At 45.4% G+C, this 14,310-nt stretch overlaps 1 protein-coding gene across 1 annotated transcript in view; it reads right to left on the bottom strand.

Annotated features, from left to right (window-relative positions):
• The window catches only part of SH3RF3 (SH3 domain containing ring finger 3), a 195,609-nt gene that overhangs the window by 113,566 nt on the left and 67,733 nt on the right, over nucleotides 1–14,310 (bottom strand). The window contains 2 exon segments of the mRNA XM_037070976.1: nucleotides 2,869–3,222; nucleotides 4,075–4,081. Coding sequence (XP_036926871.1) covers nucleotides 2,869–3,222; nucleotides 4,075–4,081 — 361 coding nt within the window.

The following is a 14,310-nucleotide window of genomic DNA, read 5'->3' as shown; positions in this document are numbered from 1 at the left end:
ATGACAACTCCATAAGCTCAGAGAGGTTCAGAAACTCTTGGTTAACACTGCTAGTGAGCAGAGTCCTCTCTGCCCTACGCTGCACTGTACCAGGTCCAAGACCTGCATTCACAGAGTGCCAGCTGCTCTCTGCAGAGACTGGTAGGCATCTTCCTATTTCCTCTCCTTTGGCCTGAGGTCATTCCCGAACATTTCACACAAGAGGAAGGATTAAGTGACATCCATTTCCTGGATTCATGCCCACGCCACTCCTGACAGGAGTCAGAGGCAGGGAGAGCCATTGGATGAACACAGCACTGACACATTACCCACATCATCTGGGCTTCTTTACTCATGTGTGTGTGAAAATAATTTAAGCTACTGGTTCTTCCTAAGGTGAGGTGTGCTACCCAGGGGAGGAAGACTTGGCAGGGGAGAGAAAGCAGCAGAGAAGGGAACAATAAGAAGCACAGCAGCTAACAGAGGCGGGAGGTGCACCTGACTGGCCCTTAGGTTTTGCCTCACTGCCTGCTGCTGCTGGGACCCTGAGCATTTTGTCACAGGTACTGTACTTTAGGGCCATTTCTATAGAAACCACAATTTCCACATATCCTTCCTATTTTAAAGGAACACAAAAGATAGCTAGATGAATCAGTGACATTGAGGATCCCAAACTCAGCCACTGAGGCTCCCTTATCCATGCAGCTCACCCCTGGCATGGCTCAGTCACGCCAATGCTGTGTGCATGGCCACGAATATGGGGGTATTTGTTTTTTATATGGTTCATGTTCCTTTACAGGGTTTTAGAATTTAGTTAAATGGTAGCAGGATCGTCTCATGATGGGCGGCCCTTTATGATATGCAGTAATAGGCACACAGGGATCACATCAGAGCCTGTCTTATAGATGGACTCAGCTGGGGCCACTTACCCAGGCCCTGCACACCAGCCTGGTCAGGAGCAGGCACACAGGTTGGCTCAGCCTAATTGCCCCTCTCCTCTCTGGCTGCCAGCTCTTCCAGGGCACACAGGCCAGTTGCTCAGAACTTTCTACAGACTACTGTGCAACTTACAATGAGAGTTCAATAATTATCAATGACAATAGCCATCATTGTGGTCCAGAAGAAAATGTGATGGACCCTATGCCCCAAGACCTCACAAAACCCCTTCTTTATGTGGCCTGGGAAGACTTGTGTATGCAGGCAAGGGGGAGCACATGAGTAGACAGGGTTGGTCTGGGTTCTAGATGACTAGCCCTGTCATCTCACAGGGGCCCTGGATCCATCCTATTGGTGAAGGCATTCTGTGTCATAGCTTGGATGGACACACCAAATCTTAAGGGCCTGGGAATTTCGAGGGGTTAGCAGGACACTTGCTAGGGCTGGCATTGCCCCATGACCCAGGGAACTGATGAGCCTGGGTACTCCTGCTCTCTGTTCTACAAGCCTGGAACCCATCCTCATGATGCCAGCCTGGCACATGGAGGCCTGTGTGTTGATGAATGCATGCCTCCAACAGGGCTAGATTTTTCCAGGTGCATGATCACAAAGCCTACATTTGATCCCCAATCACAGAACTCTGGGTCTGAGTCCTCTCCCCATAGGAAGTCCAGCCTAGTGAGGAAAAGGATCCATGAGGTGCTATGGCCATGGCAGGACCTATTGTCTGGCATGCCCTAGTTGCCCTGGGTAAGTCCCTGGGCTATTCCAAAGATGTATACCATCGTGTGATGCCCAAAGTCGGTGAAGCGACAGAGTCAGGAAGGCAGCGTTGGACCAGTGGCAGAGCTGGGGGCAGGTCTCTGGTGTAGCCAACTACAACCACCACACTGAGGCCTGTAGAAATAGCATGTGGCAGCTCCTCCTTAACTTCTAGTCACTCAGCATCATCCCTTACTACCCCCAACAAATGAATTAAATTGGAACAGAGAGACAGGTGAAAACTGCTTTTCTTGACCTCTTGCCTTTTGTGATGACATTCATTAAATTCCAGAGCCTGGCCACAGTTTCGCTTCAAGTCAAATTGATGGAAAATAGGCCTCAGGGTCCCAGCCATCTCTAAAATAATCCAATTTAGCACTTTAATCTTTGTGAAAAAACTGGAGCACAACTTTTTAAAAAAATCTTTTCCCTTCTTGCTCTTGGAGCTAAGTACAGCAGAGCCAGACTGCAGAGCGCAGACTGTGAATCTCAAGGGTTGCTGACACTCATAGGCCCTGCTTGTTTATTTTCAGAACTCCAGGGAACACTGAGGGTGTGAGCTTCGAACTTAGTCCCCACCAATGGCAGGATGTAGAGACCAGATGTCCAGCAGCCCTGGTTGGTTAACTGAAAATAAGGCTGCCTTCCTCTCAGTCCTCACCTGTCCTTTATCTGACTGGTGGAAGCAGAACTGGTGCCATGAAATAGCAGGTACCTATTAGAATATTGATATAAGGACTAAAAAATGTAGTCAGTTCTGATTCTGAGCTCTAGCTTTTTCATTCTCTGTTGAGAGAAAGGAGTTGGCAAGTGCTAACTCCTAAAAGCATCCTAGCACTAAACCAAGATATTTTCCATAACACCATCAGATAGACTGAATGCAAACTGAGATAGGATAATGTTATTCAAAGGCTACTGTGTGACAGACCATTGAAAAGCACCTCACCAAATGCTGACAGTATCAATCACATTTTATTCTGTTAGTGACAGGAAGACACTGCTACCAACCTCAGCAGGTCCTGGAAACCAGGCAGTAAGAAGGGAATCACAGTTTACCCCCAAGGGTCTACTTCCTTGGCCTCCTTCATGCTAGTTCAGGGGACAGAATGCTGAGCTCCAAGCTGAGTATGGAGCCCTCAGACCTAGGAATAGATACCTAGCTCCTCCCTGTCTGTGCCCCAAGGACATTACTTGGGCAGCAGCACTGCAGGACAAATGAGTCAGGTCCCCGATCCTGGCCACGGCCTGAGGATCACTGGAGCTGATCAGAACTGGAGCACTGATTTCCATGGAATGCCTGTGGCTGGTGGCCTGTGAGGACCTGTGTGTCACACTGAATGTGGTGAAGGAATGGTATTTCTTGGTGCTCTTCTCGCTGTCTGCATGCCGTTGAAAGGCACTGACTGCCCCTGTGCTGCTTAAAGTGGGAGGTGGGACCATACTGGCCACTGTGCCTGGGTCAGAGGGCAATGAGGCATGGCAGCCAGACATACCAGCTGAGCAGAGCTTGTCCATCTCAATAAGCTTCTTGGCAGATTTGTTGAGCTAAGTGAGAAAGGGAGAGAGAGGGCTTCATTAAATAATGATCACAGGCTACATCCAGCTTTATAAGCTCTTCCAGCCTTCACTAACATTTAAAAATTGACAATGTGTTCAAACTGGTCAGATATTTCTAATAGGGCATCCAATATGAAAGGTGTGACAAAAACACAACAAAGGGTGACATGCTGTCTGAAGATTCTACTGAAACACTTTCCATGGCAGTGGTACTTTACAAGAGCTGGCTACCATATCTGCCCCGATGCAGCCCCAGTCTTTTCCTGGCTGCCCATTTTTGAGGGACCAGAGAGAGAGGAGCAAGGAATGCCCAACAACCATCCAACATTCACCATGACAACAGGTTCCTGGCCTACCTTGTACCATCTAGTCACTCAGGTAGGAGAATTCAAGGCATGTGACCAGAATGCACTTTCTAACCACTGGTGACGCAGGTGGCAGGTAAGTGCAGCCATGTGAATAAGAGCCATGGGTATTCTTTTGGGTAAGAGCCTGCAGCAGACTGCTAAGACCCAGGGCTGCTCTGACTCTGGCCCATGAGGAGTCAATACTGACTCATTTCCAGCGATTTACAAGGACTCAGGGCACAACTCCTTCCCTGCTCTCATACCTACACCACAAAATAGAAAGTGCTCTTACAGAGAAGAGTTTGATCCTGCTTGAGTCCATGCCAGCCTGTGGTAACTGGGTGTTACTACTCCAGAGACCATGCTGGAAGTATCTGGAGGATGAAGGGGCTCTGGGAGGAGAGGGGTCTTGTACTCCTGATAGGGGTCAGGCAGGGCCTCTGGTTAGATGAAGGGTCAATTCATTTTCCAGAAGCAAGAGTGTGCCCCAGACTTCTACACTTGGAGCAAGTTTTCCATTCAAGGTGTACAGCAGAGCCCTTTCCTTCTGGAGCTGCACCTGGCTCAACCTAACTTCATACCTAAAGGTGGAACTTACAGTGTTTGAAGAAATAAAGCAGAGGGAGCCCGTTTGTTCAGTGTGGTCAGGAAGAAAATGTGATATGAGAATGTGCTTGGGACCAGCTCCACAAGATGGGTTAGAAAAATTCATGGACGTACCCCAGGAAGCATGAAGTTAAGCAGGAGGGAAGTAGAGTCATTGTTTTTTGTTTTCTTCTCACCTGACAGAAAGGGTGTGAGAGTCATGGCTTGAGCAGGCCTGGCACATGCCCTGTCCTGCATGACTAGCCTGTGCTGATGTTGGGAAGCAGAGGCCACAGTGATATCAATACCAGCAGGGTGGATGCCCTGCCCAGCTTCTAGATGGAACCAGCATGTAGCTGTATCTGACAGTGGCCAGAGCACATGCCAGCACCGTGGTTGCTGGGTTCACAAGGTGGGCTGTGGCACCATCCCTGTGCTCAATTTTTATTTTTCCAGATGTCACATTCCTAAATTTCTAGCCTTGGACATAAGCTCTGTGTGGTCTCCAGGGGAAAATTTGTCCTGACCAGTGGGCCTTAAGCCCAGAGACCCAGAGTTTCAGAGTGTCCAGGCAGAGCCAGCTGCCACATGCCACCTCCCAGGAGGCCTCCACATAATTACCATGGGGTCAGAAGTGGCCCTGGAGTCAGTTCCCTTGTTTAGGGCATGGGATGGGAATCAGCATAGTCGTGACTACACCACACCCACAGTTTTTTTTTTTTTTTTTTTTTTTTTACCAGGTGGGGCTATGGCATGTAGTGTCCAGGGAAGGGACCTTCAAGGCCAGTGGTGATGGACAGTGAAAGAGGAGTAAGGCATATCAAAGACTAATCTCCCATCTTTACCCTTTGGCCAAGCTGTGCTGCTTTGGGAGCAAGGGATTACTCAGGGTGAAAACCATTTCCTATGTGTTCCCCTGCCTCCCCTGTTCTTGCAGAACACAGCTTCCCCTGCCCCAGGCCACTTCCCAGGGGAGTGGAACAGGTCAGGGAGGTTTTCAAGGTCAGTTCCTGACTCCTTCCTTCTGCACTCACTGCCAAGGTCAGCCCCCTGTCTAAGAGGTCAGGGAAAAAGGCAGTACACAGGACCCTGCTGAACATCAAAATACCTGCAAGCTAGGGCAGGTGGTTGGGTGAGGAGAACAGAAAGAGGCAAAGACCATGCAGTGCAGAGTTCAGTGCTGAGGGTAAAGCACAGCTCAAGATGCCAGTTTAGAGAAGGGGTGAGTCAACAGAGGTTACTATGGGGGCAGTTTGAAGCTTGGGGAATGAACTAAGCAGAATCTGGAATGATGCATAGGATTCCAATGGGAGCAGAAAGAGCAAGTGTGGCAAGGGAATCGACAAAGGCAGGCGTTCTTTGTAGGCAGGTAACAGCAACCTGCAGCCATACCCATGTCATTGGCTGAGCCTGGAATATGGGCTGGAACCAGGTGGTGCCTGGGCCAGGAAGGTCCATGCCAACACGCAGTGGAGTCTGGCTTCAGGACTGGGATGGAAAATTTCCTCAGCCCTGTGCCATGGAGGAAAACACCAGGTTCTTGCCTAGAGTACACCACTAGGGTTTGCCACTGCTAGCATCTTGATAACTTAAAAAAAAGAGACAAAGCTCCACTGAATTGAAGCAATGAGAACACAGAGACGTCATCTCTATAAGGCCAGGTCGATCACACACATGGATGTCTTCAGAAGGCCCTTGTCTGGGCTGCCAGCATTTTCATTACAACACTTGTCTTTCAGAGGGAGATTATGAAAAACTCACTCCAAGCCCCCAAACATGTGATTTAAATCCAGGATCAATTACTTTGAAATGCTTCCTCCAACCAGGCTCTACTGGTTTGCTCTATTTTATGCCTTTTTTTACTTGCTTCCTCAACAGTCCCAGCTCAAAGAGCACAGAAGCCCCTGTTCCCTTCTGCAGCCCCGCATGGGGCTCTCCAAAGTCAGCCTCCTGAACACCCGTGTTCTGTGCTCACCCTACAGGGCCAGGAAAAAAATAGAAAAGCAGGAAAACACAATGCTCCTTATTTATGGGTATCATAATATGGTCTAAACACTACCTACCACGTGTCTCCACTTGGAAGGTAATTATGTAGAAATTATGTGCTCAAGGATGAACTAAAATAATTCCATTTTCCCCCAAAGCAGTGGACCTGTCTCACTTAGTTCTACTGTTACTCTGTTGAGTCCATAATAGAAATTCCATTCTCAAAACCTGGATATCCAGGCACTGACAGGTCAGGTGTCTGCACATCCAGAACACACAGAGCCATAAAGGAGTTGAGCACAGCTACCAGGAGGACTGTGTTGTCTGGTCCTGTAGCAGTGCTGTCTGTCTCCCTGTTTGCCATGCAGCCCACCACACAGCACATGTCAGTCCTCAACATGTTTTCCAGGGGCTGCTTCAAATAACCACACTGCCCTTTCCCTCTCCATGGAGAACCAGGGTGCAGGGGCATCATGCTTCTCTCACTCATGTCTTAACAATCCAAAGCCCACTGTGGGTGCTGAAAGTGAGGGCCAATACATTTCCATTGAATATAGCATTTTTAAGAAACCATAGGAAAAATAAGAGCTTCTGTTTCCACAGTGGTGTATTCTCAACATTTCATCATGGCCCTATAGTCTGTAACATTTTTGCATGAGGCAAGGGAACTTCCAGTGAACAGGGAACAGAAAGGACAAAAAGAAGGAAGGGAAGGGAAGGGAAGGGAAGGGAAGGGAAGGGAAGGGAAGGGAAGGGAAGGGAAGGGAAGGGAAGGGAAGGGAAGGGAAGGGAAGGGAAGGGAAAAAGGAAAATTACCTAGTAATTGACCACCCATGCCTGGAGACCTTGTCTTGCTAGACTTTGACAAGTGCCGTAGAAATGCTTCATCTCTGGGACTTGGTTCCAGAGACAAAGTTCACTGTCCAGGGAAGCTGCCATGTTACACAAGGCTAGGGATGGGCCTGGCAGCTGGCACCATCAATGGTGTCCAAGTTGGAAAGCCTTTCTCTGGGTGCATACATCTATACCACATGGGCCCATTATTGCAGGACACCTGCACCTACCAATATCTGCCCGTGGCAGTGGCTCCTGTTCAGAGCAACCATAATTTCCCATCACATCCTACTCCAAATGAGGAAACCAGATAGCTCTGCTTTGCCCTGAGTAGGTACTGCAGCCCTGCCTCATAGGACCAGGGGAATATTGGGGGGCAGCTGAGGAGACAATGAACAAACATCTGGGAGGTTTCCCTCTCCTTTCTCCCAACCATAATACTAGATCATGCTGTGAGTAGTGGCTGACTGGCAACTGCAAAGGGGTGGACAAGTGCTTCCTACCTTAGGATGCTCCCCTCTCTCAGCCAAGACACTTATCTGGGAATGAACAGGTGCTGCTGTTCCATCCACATATGGGGTCACCTGATTTGTATCTCAAGTGTGTACCTCCAGCCCACACAGACAGCACACTCAGGCAGACTATACCTTCATTATCCATATAACTCTAAAATCAGTGATTAACCAATATATCCAATAACTCCAATTTTGATTTTTTTAATGAAAATAGAAGACGGTTTCAACTTCCATACAAAATGGAAACAGAACGGTAGTCCCAATGTTTAAACATCTTAATGAATTTGTTCAATTATCAGAGGATTGTTTATCCACTACAAGGCTTGCTCCCTCTTGCTCTGCAGGACCCTCTGATGAGCCAGCTCATAGTCACATACTCCTGGGTACATGGCATCAGATGGGCCAGGCCAGCTCAGTCAGAGACATTTTCCTCCACCATGGGTCCAGTCTTGGCAATGGGAGTGTAACTATCAGCCAAGGTCACTCCCCTGTCAGGGAATCTGTACTGCCTCTGTGGCTTAGCGACCCTCTTTTCAAGATTTTGTTTCACCAACTTTATTAGCTAAGCTATGATATTCTTCCACAACCACTCTTTCCTCCAACCATAGAAACATCTAGAAAAGTTAGAAGAATTAAAGAGTTCCTTCTTTTCACTGTTTAAATAGTTCCACAAGTGGCCTGTTGGAGTTGGTTGTAGCATCCCAGGTGCATCTGAATTTGGCGATCAGGTTGAACAAAGAAGGCTCTCTCACAGCAGCTTACATGAGCCACGACAGCCCCTTGGGGAGCCTGAAGCCAGACAGGATTTTGGTGCTTGGTCTGGAAAAGTGCCAGACCAGGGGGCTTGTGCAGAGCACAGTTGCTCAGAAACCACTAGTTCTGATTGAGAGGACTTTAAATTGAATGTGTGTAGGAGGACTTTTTAAAAAAGGGATACAATTGGGAAACCAGACATACAGGATCATATCAGATAAAACATGAAAGGAAGGATACTGAGGTGAGAGGTTCCCAGCAGTTCTCAAGAAAAATAACAGGAAATAGAGGGGCACAGTGACTCCCCCATCCTGGCCCAAAGGGAGGAAGTCCAATCTTAACACATCTGCAACAAGGAGGAAATAGAGCTTGTGAGTGAAAACTGAGTGAGGGAAGCAGCTTCTTTCATGGAAATTCAGGAAGGCAAGGGATAGGCATGCTGGAGAGCAAGTGCTCATGGTTTTAAAAAAGACAACATATGAATCTTTTCATAGACAAACCACTCAGACAGCAAACCTCTTCTGAGCATGTACCATGTGCAGGACTGTGTTCTAGGTGCTAGGACCACAGCAGTAACACAAGAGCCAGGTCTAGTAAGCTTGAACTTCAGTGTGGACCTACTTACTCAGGTCGCTTGTTAAAGATGCAGATTCTGGTTCAATAGGCGTGGGACATTAACCAAGTTTTTGCATTTCTTTAAGTTCCCAGAAGACAAAGCAACTACTCTTGACAGATCCCATTTGAGTCATGAGCCTCCAGAACACTGCTTTGTAACTTTGGCTTCTCTTGACTCACCAAATATCCATATGACCAAAGACAGTGGTTTCTGCTTGGTATTTCCTTTAATGCAGGATGGGCTCACCACATTGGCTGGTTACTCCTTAGAGTGTCACAAACTCAAGAGCAGATGAAGAATGTCCTTCACCTGCTTGAAACATTCGTCAGAAGAAATCTCAGGATCTTCCCACTTCAGTAAGGATAGGCCAGCAAAGACAGCTGAGCTGCATCAATGAGTGCTTCTTGGTTGTAAAACACTTCAGTCTGTACAAGACTAAAGTACTAGTAGAGGGTGGGCAAGCATCAAATGATTTCCTTTTAATTCTGGCACCCCTTATTTTCTTCCTTAAAGGTCATACCTGAAACACAGCTACATACAGCCTTTGAGGAGAAAAGCTACCAAAATAAGGTAAGTGGCCTGGTGATGACCACCAACCAAACACATCTGAGATCTACCTTCATCACCACAAAGGCTCACCTGACTCTTATACCAACCTCCTGAGGTGATATTAACATAGCAATTTTACAGTTGAGGAAACTGAGACTCAGAGTTTAAGTCACTTGTTCCAAATCACGCAGCTTACCAAGCAGCACTGTCACTACTGCTCACACCGTTTAGCACATCACATTGCATCTGCCATCATTGCTTTTACTGCAGAGTGTGGGGATGCTTTTGTGATCTTGCTACATACATCTTAAGGTTAAAAAATTAATGTACCCATTGAGATACAGCTCTGTGTTTGGCAATCGAACAGGTTGGGTTCACTTCAAATATTCAAATGTGGGTCTTTAAAAGTCAGATGAAATTTTTGGCATGAAAATTAGGTAAGGCAAATTCTCACACTGAGAGGACTCCAGCTACAGTTACTGAGTGTGGAAGCCCATTTCTGTTTCTTCCTTTGATTTTGATTATGTGGCAGTGGACAAGTATTTATTTACTGAGGACATTGAACTGTAGACATTTGTAATGCCATGTGTCAACATTGTACCACTGTTCAATTCATTCAACAAATACTTGTTGTGCACCTTCTGAGGCTATTTTCATCCTCACAAAGTAGTAAGCAATGTGAGAGCACAGAGGACAAACCCAGACAAAAGGTTATAGTATCTGGCTGCTGGAAAGCCCTGAGTGAACCCTCACCTTACCCAGCACAGGGGAGCTTCCTCTTTTCCATTCTGTCCTCTTCAGGTTTGCCCTTGAAGCCTTGCTCTTCAGGATGACTGAATATACAGGGGAGGCTCTAGGTATGTTGTCAAATTGGGCTGGCAAACTGAGGCAATTATTCAGAAAACTGAGGTTTAAAATAAAAGATATCCAGCAGTTAAAATGAATGAGAAAACAATTCCATTTGCAACTGCATCAAAAATATTGAGGAAAAAATTTAACCAAGAAGGTAAAAAGACATCCACCCAGAAAACTATAAGACGATGAGGAAAAAATGAAGGAGATTCAAGATACAGTGCTTATGGATTGAGAGAATTAACTTTTGCTAAAATGTCTATACTACTCAATGCAATCCCTAACAAAGTAACAATGGCATTTTTCATAGAGCTAGACCAACTAACCCCAAAATCTATGTGGAACCACAAAAAATCTTAAATAACTATAGCAATCTTGACAAAGAAGAACAATGTTATTCTATGCAGCAGAAGGAAGGAGCTCCTACCCTTTGCAACAGCATGGATGGACCTGGAAAGCCTTATGCTGAGTCAAATAAGTCAGGCAGTGAAAGACAAATACCATGTGATCTCACCTTTAACAGGAACCTACACAACAAAACAAACAAGCAAGCAAAATATAACCAAAGACACTGAAATATAGAACAGGCTGACAGTGACCAGAGGAGTGAGGGAAGGGAATTTTAGGGGAAAAGGGGAAGGGTTCACAGGAACAAGTATAAAGAACACATGGACAAAAACTAAGGGAGGTGGAAATAGAAGGGAGGTGGGGAGCACTGGGGGGGATGAGCTGGGATGGGAGTAAAAGACAGAAAACTGTACTTGAACAACAATTAAAATAAATAAACTAAAAAAAAAAAGAACAACAATGTTGGAGGATCACACTACCTGATATCACAATATACTACAGAGCTATAGTAATCAAAACAGCATTTCACTGGCATAAAAACAGACACATAGATCAGTGGAACAAACCCAAAAACCAAGAAATGAACCCATGCCTTTATGATCAATTAATGTATGACAAATGAAGCAAGGCTGCAGTGGGGTAAAGACAGTCTTTTCAATAATGATAGTGGGAAAACTGGACAGATACATGCAAAAAAAACGAACCTAAACCATATACAACCACTCTCCATAACAGACTTAAATGTAAGGCCAGAAACCATGACACTTCTAAAACAAAGGCAGTAAAGTCGTAGATGTCACGCTTAACAATATTTTTTGATACATTAACTTGGACAAGGTAAACAAACAAACAAAAAACCAAACAGGACTACATCCAATAATAAGATTTGCACAGTGAAAGAAACTATCAACAAAATGAAAAGAAAACCTATTGAATGGAAGAAAATATTTATCGATATTACACCCAATAAAGTTAATCTACAAACTACATAAGGAATTCATACAACTTAATAGTAAAAAAACCACAAATGATCTGGTAAAAAATGGGAAGAGGATCTAAAGAGACATTTCTGCAAAGAGGACATAAATATGGCCAATAGACATCTGAAAAGATGCTAAACATCACTAATCATCACTGAAATGCAAATTAAAACCACAATGAGATATTGCCTCACAGCCATCAAAATGGCTATCATTAACAAAACCATAAACAACAGTTGCTTGTGAGGATGTGGAGAAAAGGGAACCCTCACGCACTGTTGGTGGGAATGCAAATTGTTACAGCCACTATGGAAAACAGTATGGAGGAAAAGGGAATGGACTCACATGAACAAGTATAAAAGACACATGGACAATAACTAAGGGTGGGGGGTGGAAAGGGGAGGGAGGCGGGGAGCATGGGGCGGGGGGCGGGCAGGGCTGGGAATATAAGACAGAAACCTGTACTTGAACAAGAATTAAATAAAAATTATATTTAAAAAAAAAGAAAACAGTATGGAGGTTCCTCAAAAATTAAAAAATACAACTACCATATGACCCAGCAATCCCACTTCTGGATATTTATCCAGAGAAATCAAAACATTATTTTGAAAAGACATATGCACACCTATGTTCACTGAAGCATTATTTACAATAACCAAAATATGGAAGCAAATAAAGTATCTCTTGGTAGATGAATGAATAAATCAGTGCTGGCACATCCATACAATAGAATATTACTTAGCCATTAAAATAAACGAAAACTTGCCATTTAGGACAATATGGATGCACCTGAAGGGTATTATGCTAATGAAGTTAAGTCAGACAAAGAAAGACAAATAGCATGTGATTTCACTTACATGTGGAATCTAAAGAATACAATAAACAGACAAACAAAACAGAAACAGACTAATAGATACAGAGAGCAAATTGATGGTTGCCAGATGAGAGAGGGGTTGGGGATTGCATGAAAAAGATGAAAGAATTAAGATGTACAAGTTGCAAGTTATAAAAACAGTTGCAGGACTGTAAAATGCAGCATTAGGAAGATAGTCAATAAGATAGTAATAACTATGTACGGTAGATGGGTACTGGACTTAACAGTGTGATCACTTCATAAGTTATATAAATGTCTAATCACTATGTTGTACAACTGAAACTAACATTGTATATTGACAGTAATTGAAAAATAATTTTTAAAAAACTGATGAAGGTGTAAGCCTGAACTGCACAGACAATTGCCTAGCCACGCATGTAAAAACTGAGGGAGTATAGGCAAGGGTTTTAAAAGAAATGATGCCTGAAGATCCAAGAAAAGTGGATGTTACACTCACCACTTCCCAAGACCAAACTGGAATTACACCTAAAATATACAGCGATCACCCTGAATAACCAACTGAAGACTAGTTGAAGAGGCCTTAGGACCAGTGATTTACAGAAGAAGCCACATCAAGACTAGTAGGAAGAGTAGAGATGACAAAAGGGTTGGCCCCACTCCCAGAGGTGGCAGCTGAGATTCTGGAGGGATATCTCAGCTGCAAAGGCTCCCCTTGAGGTGCTTAGGATCTCAACCCCATGCCAGGCTCCCCAGCCCAGAGCACCGGAGCCAGGAAGAGGTGTCCACATAACAACTGGCTGTGAAAATGAGCAGGGATTCTGTTTTCCAGGGAGAGACAGGAGTTTGCTAGAGACAAACACACCATATTAAAGGGCCCCATGTATCTCATTCACAGTTACTCACTCTGGGAGTGAGGGCAGACTGGATTAGAGTTGTGTGAGGAGAACCTGGGGTTGTACTCTGGTTAAAGAGCTGAGACAGCTGCTGGGACCCCAGTGCTGAGTCACTTTTTGGCATTGCGGGCACCAACTTCCTTGGGTGGAACATGCCCCTCCCTATGGCATCAGACTGGGGGAATATAATAGTTCCACTCTCAGAATTCCCTGTCAACCCACCCTGTGCAGTTTGAACCTGCTGAGGAGTCAGCTGCCTGGGTTAGGGTATAGAATATGGGCAGACTCAGGGGGTGTTCAGTGACTGAATTATATGGTTTTGAGTTGGAGGCCATTTTACCCTTTTCCCATGAACCTGACTGGCACTTTCCCATCTGCTAGGTCAACTCTCCAGGGTCTAGGCAGTTCCACCCTGCATAGGTCTGGGAAGAATCTGGAACAGATTGAGTTATGTGACTCAGGGGCAGAGGCCAATCCTCCCACTTTCCCCCAAGCCTGACCAGCACCATCCCCTCTCCTAATTCCCTCCTTGTAGCTTACCCTGCTGAGATCAGGCTCCGGAAAGAATCTGGGACAGACTGAGTTGTGTGGCTCTAGAATAGGGGACATTTTTCTCTTGCACTCTCTTGGTGCAGAGTCTTCCCTTCACACAGCGAAATCCTGGTCTGTTTGGGCCTGATAAACTCTACTGGCCTCACTTTGATGATTCCCTGAGACCTCGACTCATTATAGAGGTGTGCAAGTATCCAGCAGAGGGAAACTAGACTTAGTATCCCCTGGGATAGTTGCTGAGTGGCCTCACACCCAGCATTGGTCCTGAGTTTGAACCTGTATAGATCTGTTTAATACCACTTCCTCTCTGCCTGGTGACTTACTGAGAATTACCTCGTGCAACTTGAGTATCACTAGGGGTTCTTTCAATGACTGAGACTAACAGGCAAAGACAGGTGAAGGTGGATCTCAGGGTGTCTTAGAACATCTAT

Source organism: Sturnira hondurensis, unplaced genomic scaffold (assembly GCF_014824575.4).
Source record: "Sturnira hondurensis isolate 20B ecotype Veracruz unplaced genomic scaffold, ASM1482457v3 Scaffold0001304, whole genome shotgun sequence".
Taxonomy (NCBI): Eukaryota; Metazoa; Chordata; class Mammalia; order Chiroptera; family Phyllostomidae; genus Sturnira; species Sturnira hondurensis.
The sequence above is the reverse complement of the archived record's forward strand: the minus strand, read 5'-3'. Positions and strand labels throughout refer to the sequence as shown.